The following is a 19,487-nucleotide window of genomic DNA, read 5'->3' as shown; positions in this document are numbered from 1 at the left end:
CTGTACACTTTTTATAAAATTAATCTGCACTGATGGAGTCTTGAGAATCATATAATATAGAGCATCTTGGGGGAAGTAAATTCACATTTCTGACATGTAGAAACAGTGACATCATGTGTTCCAGTAAAGGAAAAGCTTCTTGCAGATCTTCAATATTATACTCAATCATGAAATACACACACACACACACACGCACACACATTCCGTATATATATATATATATATATATATATATATATATATATATATATATATATATATAGAATCTAACTAATCTAACTAGACATTACTTAGAACATAATTAGAACATAACAGGAATATAATAATGTTTGTGTATATATATATATATATATATATATATATATATATACACTCCACAATCATATTTTATTAAGTTTGACTAGTTTCCCGTATATTATATTATATATCATTTCCCTTTGTATTATAACCGTTCCACTCCTTAACCAATAGCGTTGCGCGTCATTGCGCATGCGCACAACTTCCAAGTACTACTAATTTACCTCAGGCGTTGAATTTAATTCGGCGAAGGAAAATGTCCAGCAAATCAGTTATTCATCATAAGGGTGGTATAGGAAACTTTCATTTTCTTTACAAACAAAATATTTGTATCTGAGCAGGTTTATAGACAATACGGCCCCAGTGTATAGAAACAAAACTGTAGCTAGTTAAATTAGCATCAACACGACGCTAGCTGTTTACATTAATGCCAAAATTGAGCTTACAACCGGCTGTACACTTTAACTGAACAGAGGAAATAGTTACTGAGCTGTTTTGGTTTTATGTTTCCTTTGTTTAAAAAAAAAAGGGTCGTAAAAGTGCTTTTGTGTTGTTAAGTTAGCAGGTTAGTTGAAGGTTCGTGCGCGAGCTGTGGCACGAGCTTCAATCAAGACATGCAGGAATCAAACGGAGGTCCACGTATAAAGCTGAACCGAAATGCGTTCAAGCTTGAGCAAGGCTTGGTGCCGAAAAAACGACGCCTTACGAGGTTGTCGGTGTCGGGCTGCAACGATTCGGTTGCTAGCGTGCACTCTACCGATTCAAAGGAATCGGCAGCAAGTGCTGGATCTGTGCCACATGAACGCGCCTCACCAGGACCGCAGGACGCGCATCAACAAGAACCGTCACGCGTTACAGGTTATAAACAAGGGCTTCCGATGTCCTACACGTCGGTGCCGCGTCGGGCTATATGCACGCTCACGGACTGCAATAAAAATAATAACAATAACACGTTGCGGCGCAAACAAATCCGCTGTCACGTGCATTTAGCGTTGCGTTTTTGCGGCAGTGAGAAATCCGCGAAGCTCTCAGAGGGCCAACAGACGGTGTCGTACACCGTGTCGCGTTACATGAACCGAGTCAACACGTCTAACTCGAGCGAGGACGTGATCGAGCCGAATGCAGGATCCGAGGTAGCTAATCAGGGTGTGAGTAGGTCTGGGGTTAATACGGAAGACATGCGACTAGGGGCTCCTGTGAAGAAAGATGGACAAGCTGCTTGTCTTAGATCAAGTAAGAATAGATTGAACACTACTTCTTTTTTTTTTCTTCCTTTGGCTTGGTGTTGGGTGATTTATTTATTTTTTTTTCCAAGAGCCCACCATTAAGTAAACTTTGTTACTTGGGTGTTACCAGTAAAAGGGGTGGAAATCGCCCTGCTGTGTGTTTAGATCTTAGAGTACAGATCCAAGAAATCTTAATGGTACACACATTTGGAATTTCCAAATATGTTGCACACTAACGGTCAGACCTCAGTGAGAATGTAAAGTCCAGTTTGGTGCCTTTAATTCTATAATGGGAGATGCACTTAGAGTTGATCTAAATCTAGGAAAATGCACGTGGTTTCATTTTTAGGGTGCAATCACACTTATTTTTTCATTCTAAATCTTAGTGTAATTAGTCTTGTTGCTTCATTTGTTATTTGGTTTATGCTTTTACGATGCACACAGTTAGTTAATTGTACAACAAAAAAAATGTAGTGCAGTGTAGGGCTGAAAACGTACAAGTGCAACTTGTTCGTTCATCAGTCAGTCTCGAGCGGTCTCTTTGGGCAGAAAAAAGATAAACAAATGTTAAAAAAAAAAAATCACCTGAGTACAGATAACATGGAACTTGTGCTAAATAAATGAATATGGAATTTGTATTATCAATTAGTTTGAAATTTTTTTGTCTCACATGCAGCTTTTATTTTCACTATTTGTTTCTTGGTCCAAATATTCAGAACACTTTCAGATACTCTGTTGTTTTAGAGTGGTTTCTTTGGGGGGGGGGAAACACAAAATGGACCAAACTGTGTAAATGTGAACGCACTCTTATGCCCATTTTCCACCAAGGCAGTTTGAGTGCTGGTTCAGAGCCTAATTTAAAAACAGTTCTTTCTTTTTCGACGCCCAAAGCACCGGCTCTGACCCGGGAAAAGTGTTTTTTAAGTGGCACCAAACACTGATGGTCTAGACCTAAGAACCGCTTGCAGTCTGGGGGTGGGGTTACTGTGACCAACAAGACAAAAGAGAATGTCGTTAGCGCCATTTTTAAATCAGGATTCGCTGCGTTTGGATGCCAATGTAGTTTCGCAAAACCATGAGCATTAACAGTAAAGCAACATCTGCCATTGTTGATGTTGTGTTTGTGTTTGCCGCTGCTGCGCTAAGGTTGCGCAGGTTCTACTACTGAGAGTGCATTAAAACATTTTATTTTAAACTGCAAGGGACACAAGCAATTTGTGTCTGAGCCAGGCAAAACAAGTTGCTCTTGTGTTTTGTATAGATTCACCTGTAAGTTTCCCACAAACATCATGCACAATAGGTTAGTTATAGCAGGATCTGTTTTATTTATACTGTATAATGTTGTGGAAGTCATCACCACCTGTGTCTCATTACCTGTTTCAGCTCGACTGTAATGCGGTTTGCTTTGTATGCTTTTCCTCCACCCCAACACCCCTTTCCAAGGCTGGCATTATACGTGATCTGATGAAATGGCTAAATTAAAAAAGTATACATTTTTGTAGGACATTTAGCAAAGAGTTCAGAATGACCTACAAAAACCACAGACAAAAATACACTGTTGGCATGACAGTCTCAGAATATATCATGGTCAGAAAATTTTGTATAAACTAAGAAATGAGGATACACACTTTCTTGTTTTAGACCCATGTTAACCTGCCATCAATTGCACATTAGCATACACATTGCTATGTCAAATTATAATAGCCACTTTGACACTGTTTTATCCCATAATGTATTTTAACATAATCCTAAATTGCTGTTAAATTTGTTGTATTTTCCCTAATAGTACATCCGTTACTTTGAGTTTAGTGGGTGATAGATTATCTACATACGTTGTTAGCGATGACTGTGTGTGCATGAAATTTTTATCCATTGCTCGATGACTGTCTGTCTCTTATTTCAGATTTTAATAGGAAAGCTGGGCTGAGGAAACACTTTGGTTCAATCTCAAGACTTGGTTCAGGGAGACAAGTCAAACGATCTGTTAAAAACGCATGCTGTGCCTTGTGCGGTGATGTAAAATATACCCCTCCCGCTCCTAAAAAACTAGCTCACGCTTGTAAAGCTGGATCAAGGCACCCAGGCCAGCCAAGAAGGCTGGAACAGTCCGTTGTTTACCCTGTGGCACAGGCTAAGATGACAACCAGGCTGATTATCTGGTTCAGGAGGCACCTCAAGGTGAAACTCTGTGATATAGCCCATGTGTTTGACGTGACCTCGCGTGACTTCTCGTGCATTTTGCCAGCGGTGCTGCTTCAAAAGATGAAGCACAAAAAAGTAAAATGCTTCAGCAAAGAATTCAGGTCGCTGATACGCCTTGATTCTCAAGGCAGTGGGAACTGTGGGAAGTGGATTGGCAACCAATCCTGGGAGGTGTGTACTACAACCAATAGTTGTGCTTCTCTCTCATCAGGTAATCAAGTTGTGGGATTTTCTGTTGGTGATTGGAAATTGGACGTAGCAGAAGATATTGCGGGGTTTTCTGATTCTTCGAATAAGAACGCTCTGAGGATGCCAGACTGTGAAAGAATTAGACTGTCCCCTGCTGTGGGGACGGCATGTGTACTCTTAAAACCTGGGGCAGCTCAGCATTGCATTGAGACTGCTGATTATGGGGCAGAAGGTTCAAGAATGGCCTCTGAAGTTCAGGAGGTCAAAACTGCACCAGTACACCGCGTGCCCCCTTTGTTTCTACGGCGTGTTCATGCCTGCAATGGTATTGGTTCTTCTCAACACTTTCAACATGTGGATTTATCTGACAAGTATATAGTTAGTGAGGCAGACACAAGTGACGGATGTCTAGTGGAAAATGGATTGAATGCAAGGCCAGAGGGTGATGATGACTGTCCTGATTGTTTCTCCTGCCAGAGAACTACTGCTTATGTAGTAAAGCCCCAGTTGTCCTGTGCACGCACTTGCATATCTTGGCCATTTCCCAGAAATGGACATTCTTGCAAAATGATGCCATTAGTTCATGCTGGCCCTCGATGGATTGTGAACACAGACGCTTCAGAAGGCACAAATTATGTGATCAATAATATGCAAGTAGGTTTCATAACAACTTCTGAATACAGTGTTGGGAAGAACATGAAAGAAAGTCTTATAGGTTTTGAACCACATGATGGGAGTGTTCTGGTTCAAAATAGCCAAGGGCTAGTACAATCCGCAACGCAGATTGACCGGGTGTTTGACTCTGCAGCTCCTAAGGAGACTTCAAAAGATCAATCAGAAGGCCATAAAAACCCAGTAAAAGATTTAACATCAGTTAGTACTGAGGGAGATTGCTCCAAGCACAACTGCACTGTATTTCAGCAGGACCCATCTAGTCTTGGTTCTGTACATGTCAGTGATTCTCAGGCTGTGGAAGTCATGAACACTAACAAGTTAAAGGTGAGTCCTGTTGCGTCGATCAGTACTATGGATATCAAATCTGTTGATCTTGCTGATTCCTCCATAAATAGGGCACAGAGCTCCATGTCAAGTGGGTATCTTGAGGATAATGAGAATGGAACAGAGGCTACAACTTTCCATCTTACAAAACCCCTTCCATACCTCCAACAAAGTGCTTTTCAAACTTCACATATTCAGCATTCCAGAGAAGAACCACAGACCCCCACTGTGACGGTACACTACAGTGTGGAACCAAAACCTCATTCCTCAATGATGTCGCAATCCAAAGAGGAGCAGATATGTGATCCTGACATTGAGAATAGAAGTCACTGCAGCCTGAATATTTTGTACAACAAAACTACTGACCAAAGCACTTCTTCCAGAACATGCACTGGAAGCAGTACCCAAGACACACCTTACAAATCCCCGACAAACAGAGATTTCCTTTCCTCTAGTGACACAGATTTCAGTAGCATGTGCCCTGCTGAAAGACCTGAGGAAGGTACGACAGAATGTTCACTGCTACAAGATGAGATGCGCAAGATTGACAAGGCTAACAGAAGTCCTTCACCTCCCCCTACCCCAGAAGGCTTAGTGGTTACTGGTAATGACCTGGATGTTATGCGAGCTTATGAGGACGATGCCATTGTGCTTGATGTAATTCAAGATGACCCAGATCTCTTTGGGGACATTGTTATGAGTTCAGAAGAAACGGCATCAAAAGCCAATAGAGCTGCACTTCAGAGAGTAAAGAACACGTGCATGCAGACTGACAAGACAAGCTTGGTCAGAAGACCAGGAAGGATCGTCTGGGGCTTAGAGACAAAAGGGTATGTAGATGTGTGTAAATAAGTGCATGTCTTGTGCATGACTTTCAGGGAGACATATTAAAACTTGTACTTGGTCTGCAACAATATTTAGGTAGGTGGTACACAGAAATGTCAGACCACATGGTTTCCTAGCAGACCATTGCCTGAGCAGAGCATCACACTGCCCTTGTCAGCAGATACCAGACCACTTTCTTCCTTTGTTCCATGGTCCAATACTGATGTATTAGTAACAAATTCCACAGCATAAGTTTAGATATTTTACATCATAAGCATTTCGAAGCAAGACAGTACACTAAATTATCCTATGATGATGATTGATTATGCTATTAACTTGATTAAAAAGTCTCTTGAATTGTGAATATTTTATAATTCCCAGGAAAAATGTCCAGACTGGTGGTGATGTCCATGTGGAGAACAATGATGATTTTTGCAGAGGTCTGTGATCCTTACGTGTTTCTCATTAGTTTGAGTAAACTGTGGTGCACTACTCCAGTCTTGGGCTGATGGAATCCAGCACACCTTAGTGATTTCCCTCCAGGACTGGAGTTGTGCATGCCTAGGATAGGATAGGAGCTTTGTGATTTACAAAAGGAGCCTGATATTAATGTGTTAAACAGCTGTAGCTAATACTTGTGCTGGAGGTATAGAAATTTGACTAAGAAATGGATTGTGTGTCTTTTTCCATAATTAAACAGGAGAGGTGGATAAACTGGCTATGAGCTCCAAAAGTCAGCTTACTTATGGTACAGATTGGGCACCACTTACCCCAGTAGTCCAGCAAGAACAGGTCAGTTAAAGGTGTTATTGTGCACCACTAACATTTAAATTCAGCACATTACAAATGCCGGTAATGGTGGAATATTTACGTTTACAGCATCCAGATTGACTTACATTTTTTTCAGATTTACTTTTCACATTTATATTTGTACTTATGTTTGTCCTTTCAGATGGTTCCAGATTTTAATAATAACCTATATAATATACAAACTGCTGATCTGTATGTCAATACAGTGAATCCTGGATGGACGTGGCCGGAGGGTGATGCACACAACAATGGTGGGTCTGCTGAGTGCTGTGAATAGACACATACTCCTATATACAACTTGGATTTAGAAACGTGCAAGCTTTAGTTTTCAGCATCTTATGCTGTTTGTATACACATTTAGATTGTAACGTCATAAAATAATGCAATAGTACGTCATATTGGTATAAGAAGTCATACTGGGATGCCACTGTTGCAGATATCTGATACCTTACTCATGATAAATAACCAGAAATGTTTGGTTTTGATTCAGAACAAACAAATATATGTAGATGTGTCATGAAGAGTTTTCCATGACACTAAATTCAATGCCTTATGTCACTATTTGTGCAGTTCATACTACTGCAGGGAAAGATATCAACATTGTGAGACCATCGCTACCTTCTGTGAGTAACCAGTCCACAAAATAATGCATCCTATTTGTGTACAGTAGGAATCTTCGAATCTGGTGTTAACTCTGTTTTAACAGTATTGCAGGTACTATTTCAGTGAACATCACACATGCTTAAGGAGTATTTGCTGGTTCCTTCATGTGCCCAGGAAAGATGATGAAAAGGTGTGTCTTTGAATGAAATGGTTAATAACAGTATGATTTGTATAATTGAACTATAAGATAATCTGATTGTTTCTGGTCCAGTTTTGCATGGATATTGTGCAGAAGTTCTGTTGTGTTGGAAATCCTCCTTTGGTCCAGCGAGCAGGTAAGAGATGAACATTGTTAAAGGTATGTGCGAATGTATAGAGCAGGGGTCGGCAACCCGCGGCTCCGGAGCCGCAAGTGACTCTTTCAACCCTCTGCTGCGGCTCCCTGTAGATTTGGAAAATAAATATTTAATTTAAATTTATTTTATTTTAGTTAGATTTAAAAAAAAAAATGTAATTCTAAATTCTAAGATTATGATGCTCTTGTAACATTAAAATAAACCGTGTTTAATTTTTTTGTCGCTCAAAATACGTGTCATAACTGCCGACTTGCGAAATCCGACACGGAAGCAGACGCATTTTTTTGGTTTGCTGCAGCCAGCAAGTTAAAATTTTTGAGAGGACTCAATTAGACATTAAACATTTTATTTGAAAGTAACCTTCAACCCAGCGTCTTTTTTGTTAAGGTTAGTTCAAACTGTTCAAAATATTTTTGTTTGCCTGCAGAAATAAACTTTAGTTTACTCGGTAGCAGTTCATTGATTTCATAAATGCAACACACTACATTTTTTTCTATACTTTCCATAAAGGTAAAAAAAACGATATATGCGGCGTTATCTTCATTTTAGATGTCAAAAGGGTTTCGTGGCTCCCTGTGTTTTTTTTTTTTTTTTTTTTTTTTTCTGTGGGAAACGGATCCAAATGGCTCTTTGAGTGTTTAAGGTTGCCGACCCCTGGTATTGAGCTTCACATTCCCATTCATGATTAAAACCTGTTTTAGCATAAGAGACTTGGTCGCCCTCATCAATCTTTCTCACACTCTCTTTGACACCAGCGGAGATTTTTGTTTCTTATTACCGGATCAGTTCTCCTGGTGTGAGTTTTAGTGAGAATGTTGTGAAACAGTTGCTCTCATCTCTGCTGAACTTGGCACTCCTTAAGGATCTGGTGTCGGTCATCAACACACTCCTCACACACAAGAGATTGGTGAGTATGAGTGAGGACACTCTGAGGATTTAAGTGACGTATGTTGTGGTGATTAAACTTATTAACAAATTAACAACTCAGGATGTTATTTGACTGACGGGAAATAATTTGGCAAATTTGAAGGAATTCTCTGTTTCCATATACAAGCTGCAGTTGTTGTTGTTGTTGTTGTTGTGTTTTTTTATTTTTTATTTTTTATTTTTATTAAATGGAAGTATTATGTGCAGTGTCTGTTCTTGCCTAATAGTCTTGAAAATAATGCACCATATATGCATTTGAACAATATAAAATATTTGAAAATAGTTACTGATCATGTTTGTTTGTGTGTTCAGCCCACTCCTGAGTTTGTGATAGCACTTTATGAACATGTTCGGGAAAGAGGAACAATCAACTTTGTCTCTGAGCTCATACATCTCACGTCAAAGGTGATTTACACACACATGCGTTTCCAGTAACGTTACAGAATAGGCATACAATGAAGTGTCAAATGTAACGTTTGAAAACCGTTTTAATGGCAATTGAGCAGCATACAGTATCAACAGTGGAAAATTTTGTCCACCGTGAGGAACCAACCATTTTAATGGTTCTTTTAGACACAGTTGAAATTTTCAGGCATAATGGTGAAGCTATAATTGTTTATACGTTTATCACTTCTTAGTCATGTGTATACTTTATTTATATATATATATATATATATATATATATATATATATATATATATATTTACATATATTCAACAAGCACATATGTTGAATGTTCTGTGCAGTTTGAGAAGTCTCCATGAGTGTGTAGATAGCTAAGTATATTTGTACAGCAAGCCAAACAGACTTAAGTGTGTGGTTGATTATGCAAGAGTTGTCTGTAAATAATATAACAACAAAGCATTGCATAGAGGGGAAACAAATTCAGATCAAATTCCAGCAGCCTTATTGGAAAAAGCCCGAGCAACTGTGATAATCCGCAGAGATACCTTGTGTACTGCTGAAACTGAAACTGCTGTTTCAGTATTGATGCTGTTTGTGTCTATGTATAGATTACAGAGGCGGGGTGTGTGTTCAGTGTTGAACAGTGTGAGATGATGCAGCTTCATCTCGAGTCTTTGCATGTAGCTAGACATCAAATGGACATTTTCTGTGCAGTAAAATGCAGGTGGGGCTTTAACATTTACAGCATTCTTAAGTGATAATGTGGAAAACGTACTCACAGTTCTATTCCTTTTTCTAAATGAACAACAGCTGAAATAATAACATACCACTTTAACTATTAAATCAGTGTTTCATCCTACTAGCATTCCATTCTAAAAAGAATTTTGCAGTGTCATATTATGTGCTATAAACTTAAACACTAAACCTATAGGTACGTTTGTGCTTCCATGTTTATACACCATCCTATACACACATGCTCTGTGTGTATGTAGGGCACTGGCCACTAACCCACACACCGCTGAGCTGTCAGAATTGGCCCAGGCTGTAGTCCGAGTGGAGGTGAGACACGCACTATACATATGTACTCTTGGGTTCATGCTGCCTTTATCTTTATTGGTTAGTTGTTCCTGTTTTGTTTGTTAATTAGTTGAAAATATAGTGCCATCTCAGTTGGAAACAGTGCTGACTTTATTAACCAAAATAAAATGTTCCCAGAACGGTATGAATTTGTTCCAACAAAAATAACCAATAAAGGGAAACTGTTTGTCTTTTTTTTTTCCTCCCCTGTTTTGCTGTGTTGCTAATTATATCTTTGGTTACTTGATAAAGTATTTGCATTACCTTTTCTATCTGATCTTCCTTTAAGATTTAATACAATAAGCATTTGAACATGTAAAAAGGTGATTTGGCTTGCTAATAAAAACGGCGTAAGAATATAATATATGGGATGTTTATCAATAAGAACAAACCATACCATTACATAATCGGGTAATTCTGTTTTGTAGATTAACTGTTGAAGAAAAAAGTAAAAATTTTTTTTCATTTTCCATATCCTGAAATGAAATGCAGCAAACGCTTAATTTTGTTTATTGCTCTAGCAGTGTGAGTGCTGCATAAATATTACGTTACGTTTGTGCTATTAAAGGTGGGGTTCACGTTGTTTGAGAAATGCTTCAGAAAACTGAGTCGGGCCGACAAACAAAACAAAAGCGTGTAGCCAATGAGCAGAAAGGGGCGTGTCTTGTCAATATGCGGCGGAGAGAGTGTTCAGTGCACATATGACATTAGCCGAAAGCGTTTGAAACATTGACATTTAAGATAAAAACGAAAAGCTAAAAAAAGCTTACGATAAGGCAAGAAGTAAGAACCGTGTTAATATAGAATCAGCTTTCCAGGGCTGGAGAGAACTGAAGGTCTTCCGTGTGAAACGGAGTTAATCCTTTCACTGTCCAACACACTGTACTACAAAAACACATTTGTATTACCATAGTATTACTCATTGAGCTAATTTATTGATAAAAATATCCCCTCGGCCAGCTGCCCCAGCAGGTTCCGCCATAATAGTTGCCTGGGTTACATATGTATGTATGTGTGGGGCGGAGCTATCAAAACAGGGGTGACACCCATATGGGTTAGGGGCGTTTTTGTTTTGGTGATTTCAAATGTCAGCATTGGCTTTCAAACATCGTGCACCCCACCTTTAAGGTTTAACATTTGTGTGTGTGTGTGTGTAGCTTTGCAAGCAGCAAGAAGACTGGCACACTCTGGCACACGTGTTCTGCACTGTGTGTGGTGGTCGTCACAGTGCAGGAGAGCTGTCGAGGTTCTGCTGCTGTGTCACCATGGCACTGCTGAAAGACACTAAAGACAAACTGACTCTGCCTTATGAACCATTTGCTGAGTCAGGTACATGCAACCTGACGTATTCACTGTGTCACAGTGGTTTTAATCATATGGCTGATCAATGTAAATATTAGCTGCATGCACAGGCATTTGTTTTCCCTACGCAGCTTTACATTCTATTTTGCAACACCAACTACACTTTTATATCAGTTTATATATGTTTGTGGTCTTGTTTAGTTTGTCAGGAAGTGCCAACAGATGAGATGATTAAAAGCTTTCTGGGACGAGTAGGAGTCTCGCTGATGTTTAACTATTACAGAGCCCAAGACTGGACCAAGGTGTTTTGTGCTTGCTGTTTAGTTCTCAAGCTAATCTCTATATAATACACTGTATGTAATATGCAATAGTATATGTACTTTTAAAAAGATTCTCCTGATTTAAATAGTTGAAACAATACACAGTTCAAAATAAAAAAAAATGTTTTTAATGATGGCTTGTTTTGGTTTGTCTGTGTAGGGTTTGAAGCTATTGTGTGTGATGGATAGGTTGCAGATGGAATTCGCTATGCTCAAAGGGCTCTTTAGTAGTGAAAACGGAGCATCTCGATGTCAGCTTATAACCATCGCAGCAGAATTCTTTATTAACAGTGGCAGCATAGAGGGAGCACTGAACTTGCTCAAAGGTAACCGCTTGCATTCAGATCATTTGTTCAAATAAACTCTTAGCCGATTCTTGGATTGAATAGTTGTTCCCTGGCTCAATCCCTAGATCCTTAGATCCCTTTATTGATTAATTACTGGTGCATTAATCCTACTGGAGTACCCTACTTCTCACATACACACACCAGAACAGTAGATCTCACTATCCAACAAATCATACATTTCTGATTGAAATTCCTGGGTCATTATAAACTACTTCCTGAAATCCCCTGACCACTAGATCACCAGATCCTTTCATTTTTTTCCATTTCATAGCAAAAAATGTTTGGTTCAAAATTGAATGAGAGATTTAAAAAATAATCAATAATTTTTCAATAAACACTGTTTTTGTATGGAGGAAGAAAGTATACGTACCAGATTTATAAAAAACCTTTTTTTCCGGTTTCCTTTTATTGTGTAAATAAATGTATAATTCACAACTTATTGTTGTGAATTATAGCACATAATAGACAAAGCTTTTGCATTTGGAGTCCTTTACAAAAACACATTTCAGTTACATTTTCCCACTGTTTAATAATGCATCTGTACACATGACCTGAATAATCCACAGTTTGCTGGTAACTGTGTGTGTTTCTGGACCATTTGTTGTTTACTCCTGCCACCTAGTGTTCACTGTGTTCACTGCCAATGTTTCCCGTTTAGTTGCTATAACTAGTAAAACTGCCTTAACTGTAAAAATCTGCACAGCATTAAGAGGGTGTAAAGCTTATATGGCAAAGGCTTTTTTGTAGTTCCTTGCATGATTTTAGCAAATTTTCTTTGAATGGCCCTCATTTCCAGACCATTTGTCAAGTTGACATTTTTTCTATAGTCTTAAATCAGTGGGAAAAAAAATAAGAATCATGGGTTATGTAGCATAAGTAGACAAGTTTCAAAATGAGACAAATGCTCTTTTTTGTGTTTGTGTGCGATTTGTAGCTAATGAATGGTTTGTGAGCTCAAGCGTGTGGCCATGTGACCAGGCTGACCTACAGAAGCGCAGGAGAGTACTGACTCTCCTCGCTGACAAGACATCATACAGAGACACACTGGAGGTCCTCACTAATTTACCTGGGCTTAAACAGCCAATAGGTGAGTCACGAGTCACTAAATTCATTCTTCATTAGATTAAAATTTGTGGTTGCATGTGAAAAGTGTGCATTTTAAACTTATTGGATTAACTGAATGCATGTGTTTTTGTCAGGTTTTGCTTCCAGGTGTAGCTGCAATGAAAGATTGCTTGGAGTGCAGGCTTTTTATTGCTACTTTTGGAACATTGCTTTGCACGTTTACTATTTCTTTCATTAATTTTTTTAATTATGCGTAAGATCATTTATGTGTTAATGAAATTAGCAACACTTGTCAATGCACAATAACGAGTTCCAGGGTTCATCAGTGCTGATGATAATACTAGATTTTTTTGAATGTGGCTGCAGGGAATTCATTCAGCCGTACAAGCTTTAGTCATGTCTGCTACGGGTGTTAGGCAAAAAGGCCGGGCTCACAGTTGGTCGTCTAGTTCATCCCAGCACGGTTCAGTGGGGTTGAGGTCAGGTTAGGTTCTAGACCATTTTGTGCCAGTAGTTTGGGGAAGGTCCACCTCTGTGTGTGATGGCCAGGTGTCTACATACTTTTGTCAAATTATGTATGCTAGAATTTTAATCCTACCTAAATAGCATGTAAAAATGACCAAAATATTGTTTAAATCCAGGGAATTGGTTTCAATTAAAATGTGTTGTATGCTTGCCGATTAGATGGTGTTCAGGCAAGTGAGTACAATACCATGTTTAACGCACACCTTCGAAGGTGTGTGATGAATCACGTGTTGCCGGTCGGTGCAGACACACTTGAATTCATGCTGACTCAGGGAATCCAACTGGACACCACAGAACTTCAACAACTCATTCACAAACTAGGCAAACAGAACAGCTGGAGCCGAGCCAGGACTCTGTTCAAACGTGAGTCTCATGCGCTTCTATATTTTTTTGTTTTCAAATCAAATAAAATTTGATTTGTCACATACACATACATACAGAGTACGACATGCAGTGAAATGCTATTTTGCATCTGACCGGTATTCAAACATAAGGAATGCAATTATGGATAAAAAATAAAACCAAAAGGAGGTTGATAAATAAAAAGTATAAACTATATTTAAAAAATATATGTATATATGTATGTATTTATATATATATATATATATATATATGTGTATGAATACATGTATGAAAATATACATGAAAAATAATGTATATTTTTAACGTATGCTTTTAATTATTGTCCTTGAAGCGTCCATGTGCAGTATGGTGTGTGTGTGTGTGTGTGTATAAGGTGTATAAAGTGGCACTTTGCTGTGCAAGTCCAGAGTTAAAGTGACAGTCTAGAGTTAGTGTCAGTGCAAAAAAGGTGTGCAGAAAAACAGTGAAGATGGAGGGAGAGGTCCAGTACTAGATCCAGATCCTGGGTGTTGCCTGGTTTAAACTCCAAATGGCCTGCGGGAAGAAGCTTCTCCTCATTCTCTCTGTGTTTGCTTTTAAGGAGCGGAAGCGTTTCCCTGAACGCAACAAAGAAAAGAGTCAGTTTTAAATGCTATTGTACAAGTATACAGCTACCCTGTTTGTTTAAGGGTCAAAAATATTAAACATATCAGACAAGATCACAGTAGGGACGCTCGGTAACACCTTAGCATATAATGCATCACCACTTTGGAACGTTTACATGACTTCTTCCTTTTAACTGCCAGGTGCTCATTCTGCTGGTTATTACTCTGGGGTTGTGTGGGAGGAGGACAGCTTGGCTCTGCCCTGTTGTCTCACAGAGATCGAGATGACTCTGGCTTTTGAGATGTTTATTGCCTGCATCTGTACAAGCTTTAAAAATCGCATTGACTCTTCTCAACCACTGCTCATCACGCTCAAAAGGTAAGTTCTCAAGGTGCAAGTTGTTTTTTACATCTTACACATTAATCATTTGGTGCATCCAGCAACACGAACTCTTGCTGTCTTAGTCTATAACTTCCCTAGTTTACAATTTATTGAAATTTGAATTCAATCACATGTTCCTACGATAATTGAGGGACAAGCAAACACAAACTTGAGACTATTTTCATAATCATGATCTGAATGGGAAAAAAAAACAACAAAACAAAAGAGGACTGATGTTTCATCTGTTTTCAGATTTGCAAAAAACTGAATCTTTTGAAACTTCGGCCCACGTAGTATACAAGCATAAACACATAATAGGTGCCGCTTGATAAGTGAAGGCATTCTGTATTGGGTGAGAATGTGGATGTTGGATGCAATTATCAATGTAACCAGTAGATGGAGCCATTGGCATTGATATGGTCTTGCTGTCAACTTGTGCCTGTTTTTAAGATTTTAAATAGCTTTCATCCTGTTTATCACACAGAAGTGTACTCAAGGCCTTGTTATTTTTACGAGTCAGTCACAGCAAGGTCAGATGTCTGTACTGATGTTATACGTTGATATTTCAGTGACACATAAAACACGTCAAGTCAAGAAGCTTTTATTGTCATTTCAAACATATAAAGCTGTTGCAGTACACAGTGAAATGAGACAACGTTTCTCCAGGATCAGGGTGTTACATAAAACAAAGACAGGGCTAAGGACTTAGTAAGTTAGTCCTGGATACATAAAGTGCATCTGTGCAACCTGGTATAAACAGTGCAGGACAAGACAGACAAGACAGTGCAGGACAAAAGACAGTGCAGGACAAAAGACAGTGCAGGACAAAAGACAGTGCAGGACAAAAGACAGTGCAGGACAAAAGACAGTGCAGGACAAAAGGTTAAAAGAAAATACAAAAAAAGACAATAACAAAAGCAGGGTTCCCACGTGTCCTGGAAAACCTGGAAATCCTGAAAAATGAATGACCAATGTTCCAGTCCTGGAAAACACATGGAAAATGAGAGAAAACATAAATTGTCCTGGAAAAAATCCAGGACAATTTTTAAATGTTCTTGATCATTTAAAGAACAGTTTACAACTGGTCAAAACAATTAGTTACAGAAAGCGCTCTGTACAGGGACGCTGAGTTTGACGGGTTTTTTGTTATGCTGTTTAATCTCGCTGTGACGGATGACGCTGTCTTGTGTTGGCGGTTTCAGCTGCTAGGAATGGTTTAAGTGCTCAAATGTTTCAGCAAATGGTGACGGGTAAGCAGGTTATATTAACCTTGTTAATCTGAACATCATGTGCAAGGGGAATGTACAGCAAACTTAAGCATGCATGACGGCATTGGCCTGAGAAAGGAAAGGGTATTAATATGTGCAGTCTTTTTATTTTATAAATGTTGAAATTTCATTCACATGACAAATTGTCTTTAAAAGTATAGTTAAGTAATAGCCATAAAGTGTACGTTGTTTTTAAGACTTCTGGAGAGAAGAACATATTACTTTAGGCCGTGAATCTGTGAGCCTTTTCATTTTTTGCTAAATTTGAAATGTCCTGGAAAATGATCTCTGAAAAAGAGTGGGAACCCTGAAAAGACAATAAACAGAAAAAGTGCCGACCAGTGTAAATACTGTATGTTCAGACAATATTGCGTACAGTAATACTAGAATGATGTATAGGATACTAGATAATGTATAGGATTGTGCAAAAACATGTGCAGTATTTGGCTAATACAATTAATGCAAAACATATATATATTCAGCTCCTTTCTCTGTGATCTTTTAAAGCAACTTGGTTCTGTCTTTAAATGTATTCATGGGTATTGTGTACCAGTAATGATTCACTGCCAGTTTTCTTACGCAGTGTTTGTGTGTTTTAGGCGCTCTGGCCATGAGGTGGCAATGGAGAGTGTGTATTTGGCAGCTGGATGCCGTCTGCTTTCAGCAGCACTGATACCGAACCCCAAGCTGAACATTCGTTACACAGCTGCCAGTCAGGAGCAGGAGCAGCTTTTTAATCTGGATCGTTGCTCTGCAGCTAAATGGTTCTCACACAACCGAAGCTGGGCTCAGGGATTGTGGGAAAACTCACATACACTCAAAAAAGCCGAAACAGCCTTTTAATAATTGTGGTGCTGCTAGAATGAACATTTCTATTCACAGTCTCTGAAAGACCATTCGAGGTAAATTGCCAGATCTCAACTGCAAACTGTTGTTCTAACTGAATGTTGTTCTTGGATATAGAAAAAGAATTGGCAGACTGGGATTTTGAGCTCTGGGATAAAGGGCATCTTTGGATGTGTTCTTTCAGGGAGACTTTTTTTTTTCTTGGCTCTGTTTTTTTTTTTTTTTAAATACTTTAATTTTTACATTTCTTTTGCAATTCATTGTCTTGTTTCTTAATGTTTGTAATAGAAAACCGTTTAGCAAATGAGCCCCAACCCTACACAGTTTATGATGCATAGGAATGTATCAGTTTTTGGCACTTACAGTATTTTGCTTCTGCTTGGAATCAGATTTAACATTTCAAATTTTTGTTGTTTGTTTTGTGTGCCGTACTTTTGTTTTAGAGCTAATAGGAAATCGCTCATGCTAGAAATGATGGGAGAAAATTTTGACACTCGCATACATACATTTTCAAAGACAGCCGTTGCAGTTTGTTCCGTTTTTCAAACATTGTTCTAGATATATAGAAATACTAAGTTGAATAATTCATTCTCGTGCACGTCAAAGACAAAAAGTTTAGATTGGAAACAATTTCAGATAGTACACAAGAACTTACAGAAAGGTGATTGTAGTAAACATAGTAAATGTGTATATTAATGTTTATTTTTTGTATTTTTATCTATTATTATTATTATTATTATTATTATTATTATTTTTTTATTTATATAGACCAGCACAGTAGATTCTAGGCAACGGTGATCAGTGATCCTGTAGCCTAACATTTTGTGCCTGAAGAATAACTAGTTTCATGACCAGTTAGTTACGGTTCAGCCTGCATAACATCACAAGCTGTGTACTAGACATGATGGTAAACGTTCTACAGTTTGACCCTTGAAGCACATTGTAAAGCGCTTGCGGTAGTGAAATTGAATTTTCTAACATGGTCATCACAACTATCTGATTTTCAGTGTATGTGCAAATTATGTGTTAAAAATACATTTAAGCACAAAAATTTCACATGTCTGAAAGAGCTGGAAGTTTGCCAGGCACTGGTGTTCATTGTCTTTGACATACTGAATGGTGAAAAAGGGGAAAAATAGGATCACACAATTTATGCACTTGGTTCTTGTAGGGCAGCGGCGTCCAGTCTTATCCACAAAGGGCCAGTGTGGGTGCAGGTTTTTTTACCATCCAAGCAGAAGCCACACCTGATTCCACCTGTTTAATCAGTTGTTCTTGGCTTTTAGTATAGACTCTGGTGTGGCTTCTGCTTGGTTGGAATAAAAATCTGCACTCACACCGGCCCTTTGTGGATAAGATCAGACGCTGCTGTTGTAGGGTTTCTAAAATCAAATCTGTTAAAAGACAAAAAATAATCTGGAACCAAATAGAAGCAAAAAGAAGCAGAATTCGAAATGCTTTGACATTAAGGTTAATAAATTTTTTTTTTTTTTTTTTTTTTTTTTTTGCATTTACATTTTTGAATAAAGAAAGCACAAGCTGCTGGAGTTTAGAGAACAGATGCATCCTGTTCCTGTGAGAGTCATTATTGAGTAACCATGCTTTTCGTTTCTTATAATAACTGTGCAAACTAATCTACTTAGTTACATATCCCACTGTTCATTTCAAATTAAATATAAATACTTAAGATTTACTTTTGATTCATTTAGTATTTACTATTTTTTCTATGTTCTGTGTAAACGATCATATTCATGCAAAAGGGTTTTTTCTAGACTGCATTTTTAGTTTGGGTTTTGAGCAGACTTTCTCTAGATAATATGCTGATGTTCGAAAATAAATCAAAAAATTCTACATTTGTATTGTTTACGTATTTGTCCAAAATGTTCGTATTCTGTTCAAACTGCAAAGCACGATGGATTTTTCTGCATATTAAGCTTTTTTCAGCATTTTCATATGATACTAAAATGTAGCCAGATTTTCGATTATACCATGTTCACTTGTGTATAAATAAAGTAATAATGGAGAGATAGAAGATAAAGATCATTTTCATTTAGGTACTTGGAAATGCAAATTTCTCCGCTTAAAATGTCCCCTGTTCACAGTTTCAAATCAATTTCTCACCCCAGCTGTGACTATCAGAGCCTGAAGCAACACCGAGATAGACACCGAAACACACATGTAAAGATATGAGCTCTCAAGCGATCAAGCTTTCTGCTTTGTTTATCAAATCAGTTTATGGAGTTTAAGTTCAAGCTACAATGATTTTATGATAAAATATTACACGCTAATATGCACAGCCGAGAAGTGCGTGTGTGTGTGTGTGTGTGTGTGTGTTAATCTTTTCATATAATACTTTTCTATTATTGCCTCAATTGTTTAGGATCTCATAAGGTAAGTATGTATATATGTATTTATTTATTTATTTTAATTTTATTTTATGTGTCCCCCCCCTTCAAGACTTTCAAGGTTATCATAATTGTAAGTCCATTTGAATACTCACTTGAAAATAAAGTTAAATGAAAATGTCAACCTAAAAATCTTAACAAAATACAAGAATAATAATGCTAAA

At 38.1% G+C, this 19,487-nt stretch overlaps 2 protein-coding genes across 2 annotated transcripts; both read left to right on the top strand.

Moving 5' to 3' along the window:
* Window positions 1-501: 501 nt before the first annotated feature.
* Window positions 502-8,447, top strand: LOC132860793 (uncharacterized). Its single transcript, XM_060892040.1, has 9 exons — window positions 502-1,530; window positions 3,427-5,743; window positions 6,120-6,178; window positions 6,439-6,530; window positions 6,691-6,799; window positions 7,119-7,171; window positions 7,255-7,341; window positions 7,423-7,486; window positions 8,263-8,447. The coding sequence occupies exons 1-9, from the start codon at window positions 912-914 to the stop codon at window positions 8,445-8,447; spliced, it is 3,585 nt and encodes a 1,194-aa protein (XP_060748023.1). The 5' UTR covers window positions 502-911.
* A 1,362-nt stretch (window positions 8,448-9,809) lies between these two features.
* Window positions 9,810-16,963, top strand: LOC132861263 (protein TOPAZ1-like). The gene is made up of 8 exons (XM_060892693.1): window positions 9,810-9,898; window positions 11,074-11,245; window positions 11,420-11,520; window positions 11,699-11,864; window positions 12,820-12,972; window positions 13,635-13,838; window positions 14,624-14,801; window positions 16,672-16,963. The coding sequence occupies exons 2-8, from the start codon at window positions 11,182-11,184 to the stop codon at window positions 16,913-16,915; spliced, it is 1,110 nt and encodes a 369-aa protein (XP_060748676.1). The 5' UTR covers window positions 9,810-9,898; window positions 11,074-11,181; the 3' UTR covers window positions 16,916-16,963.
* Window positions 16,964-19,487: the final 2,524 nt, after the last annotated feature.

The sequence above is a fragment of the Tachysurus vachellii genome, chromosome 18 (genome assembly GCF_030014155.1).
Source record: "Tachysurus vachellii isolate PV-2020 chromosome 18, HZAU_Pvac_v1, whole genome shotgun sequence".
In the NCBI taxonomy this organism is placed as follows: Eukaryota; Metazoa; Chordata; class Actinopteri; order Siluriformes; family Bagridae; genus Tachysurus; species Tachysurus vachellii.
Note: the sequence above shows the minus strand (reverse complement) of the source record. Positions and strands in the feature narration are given on the sequence as shown.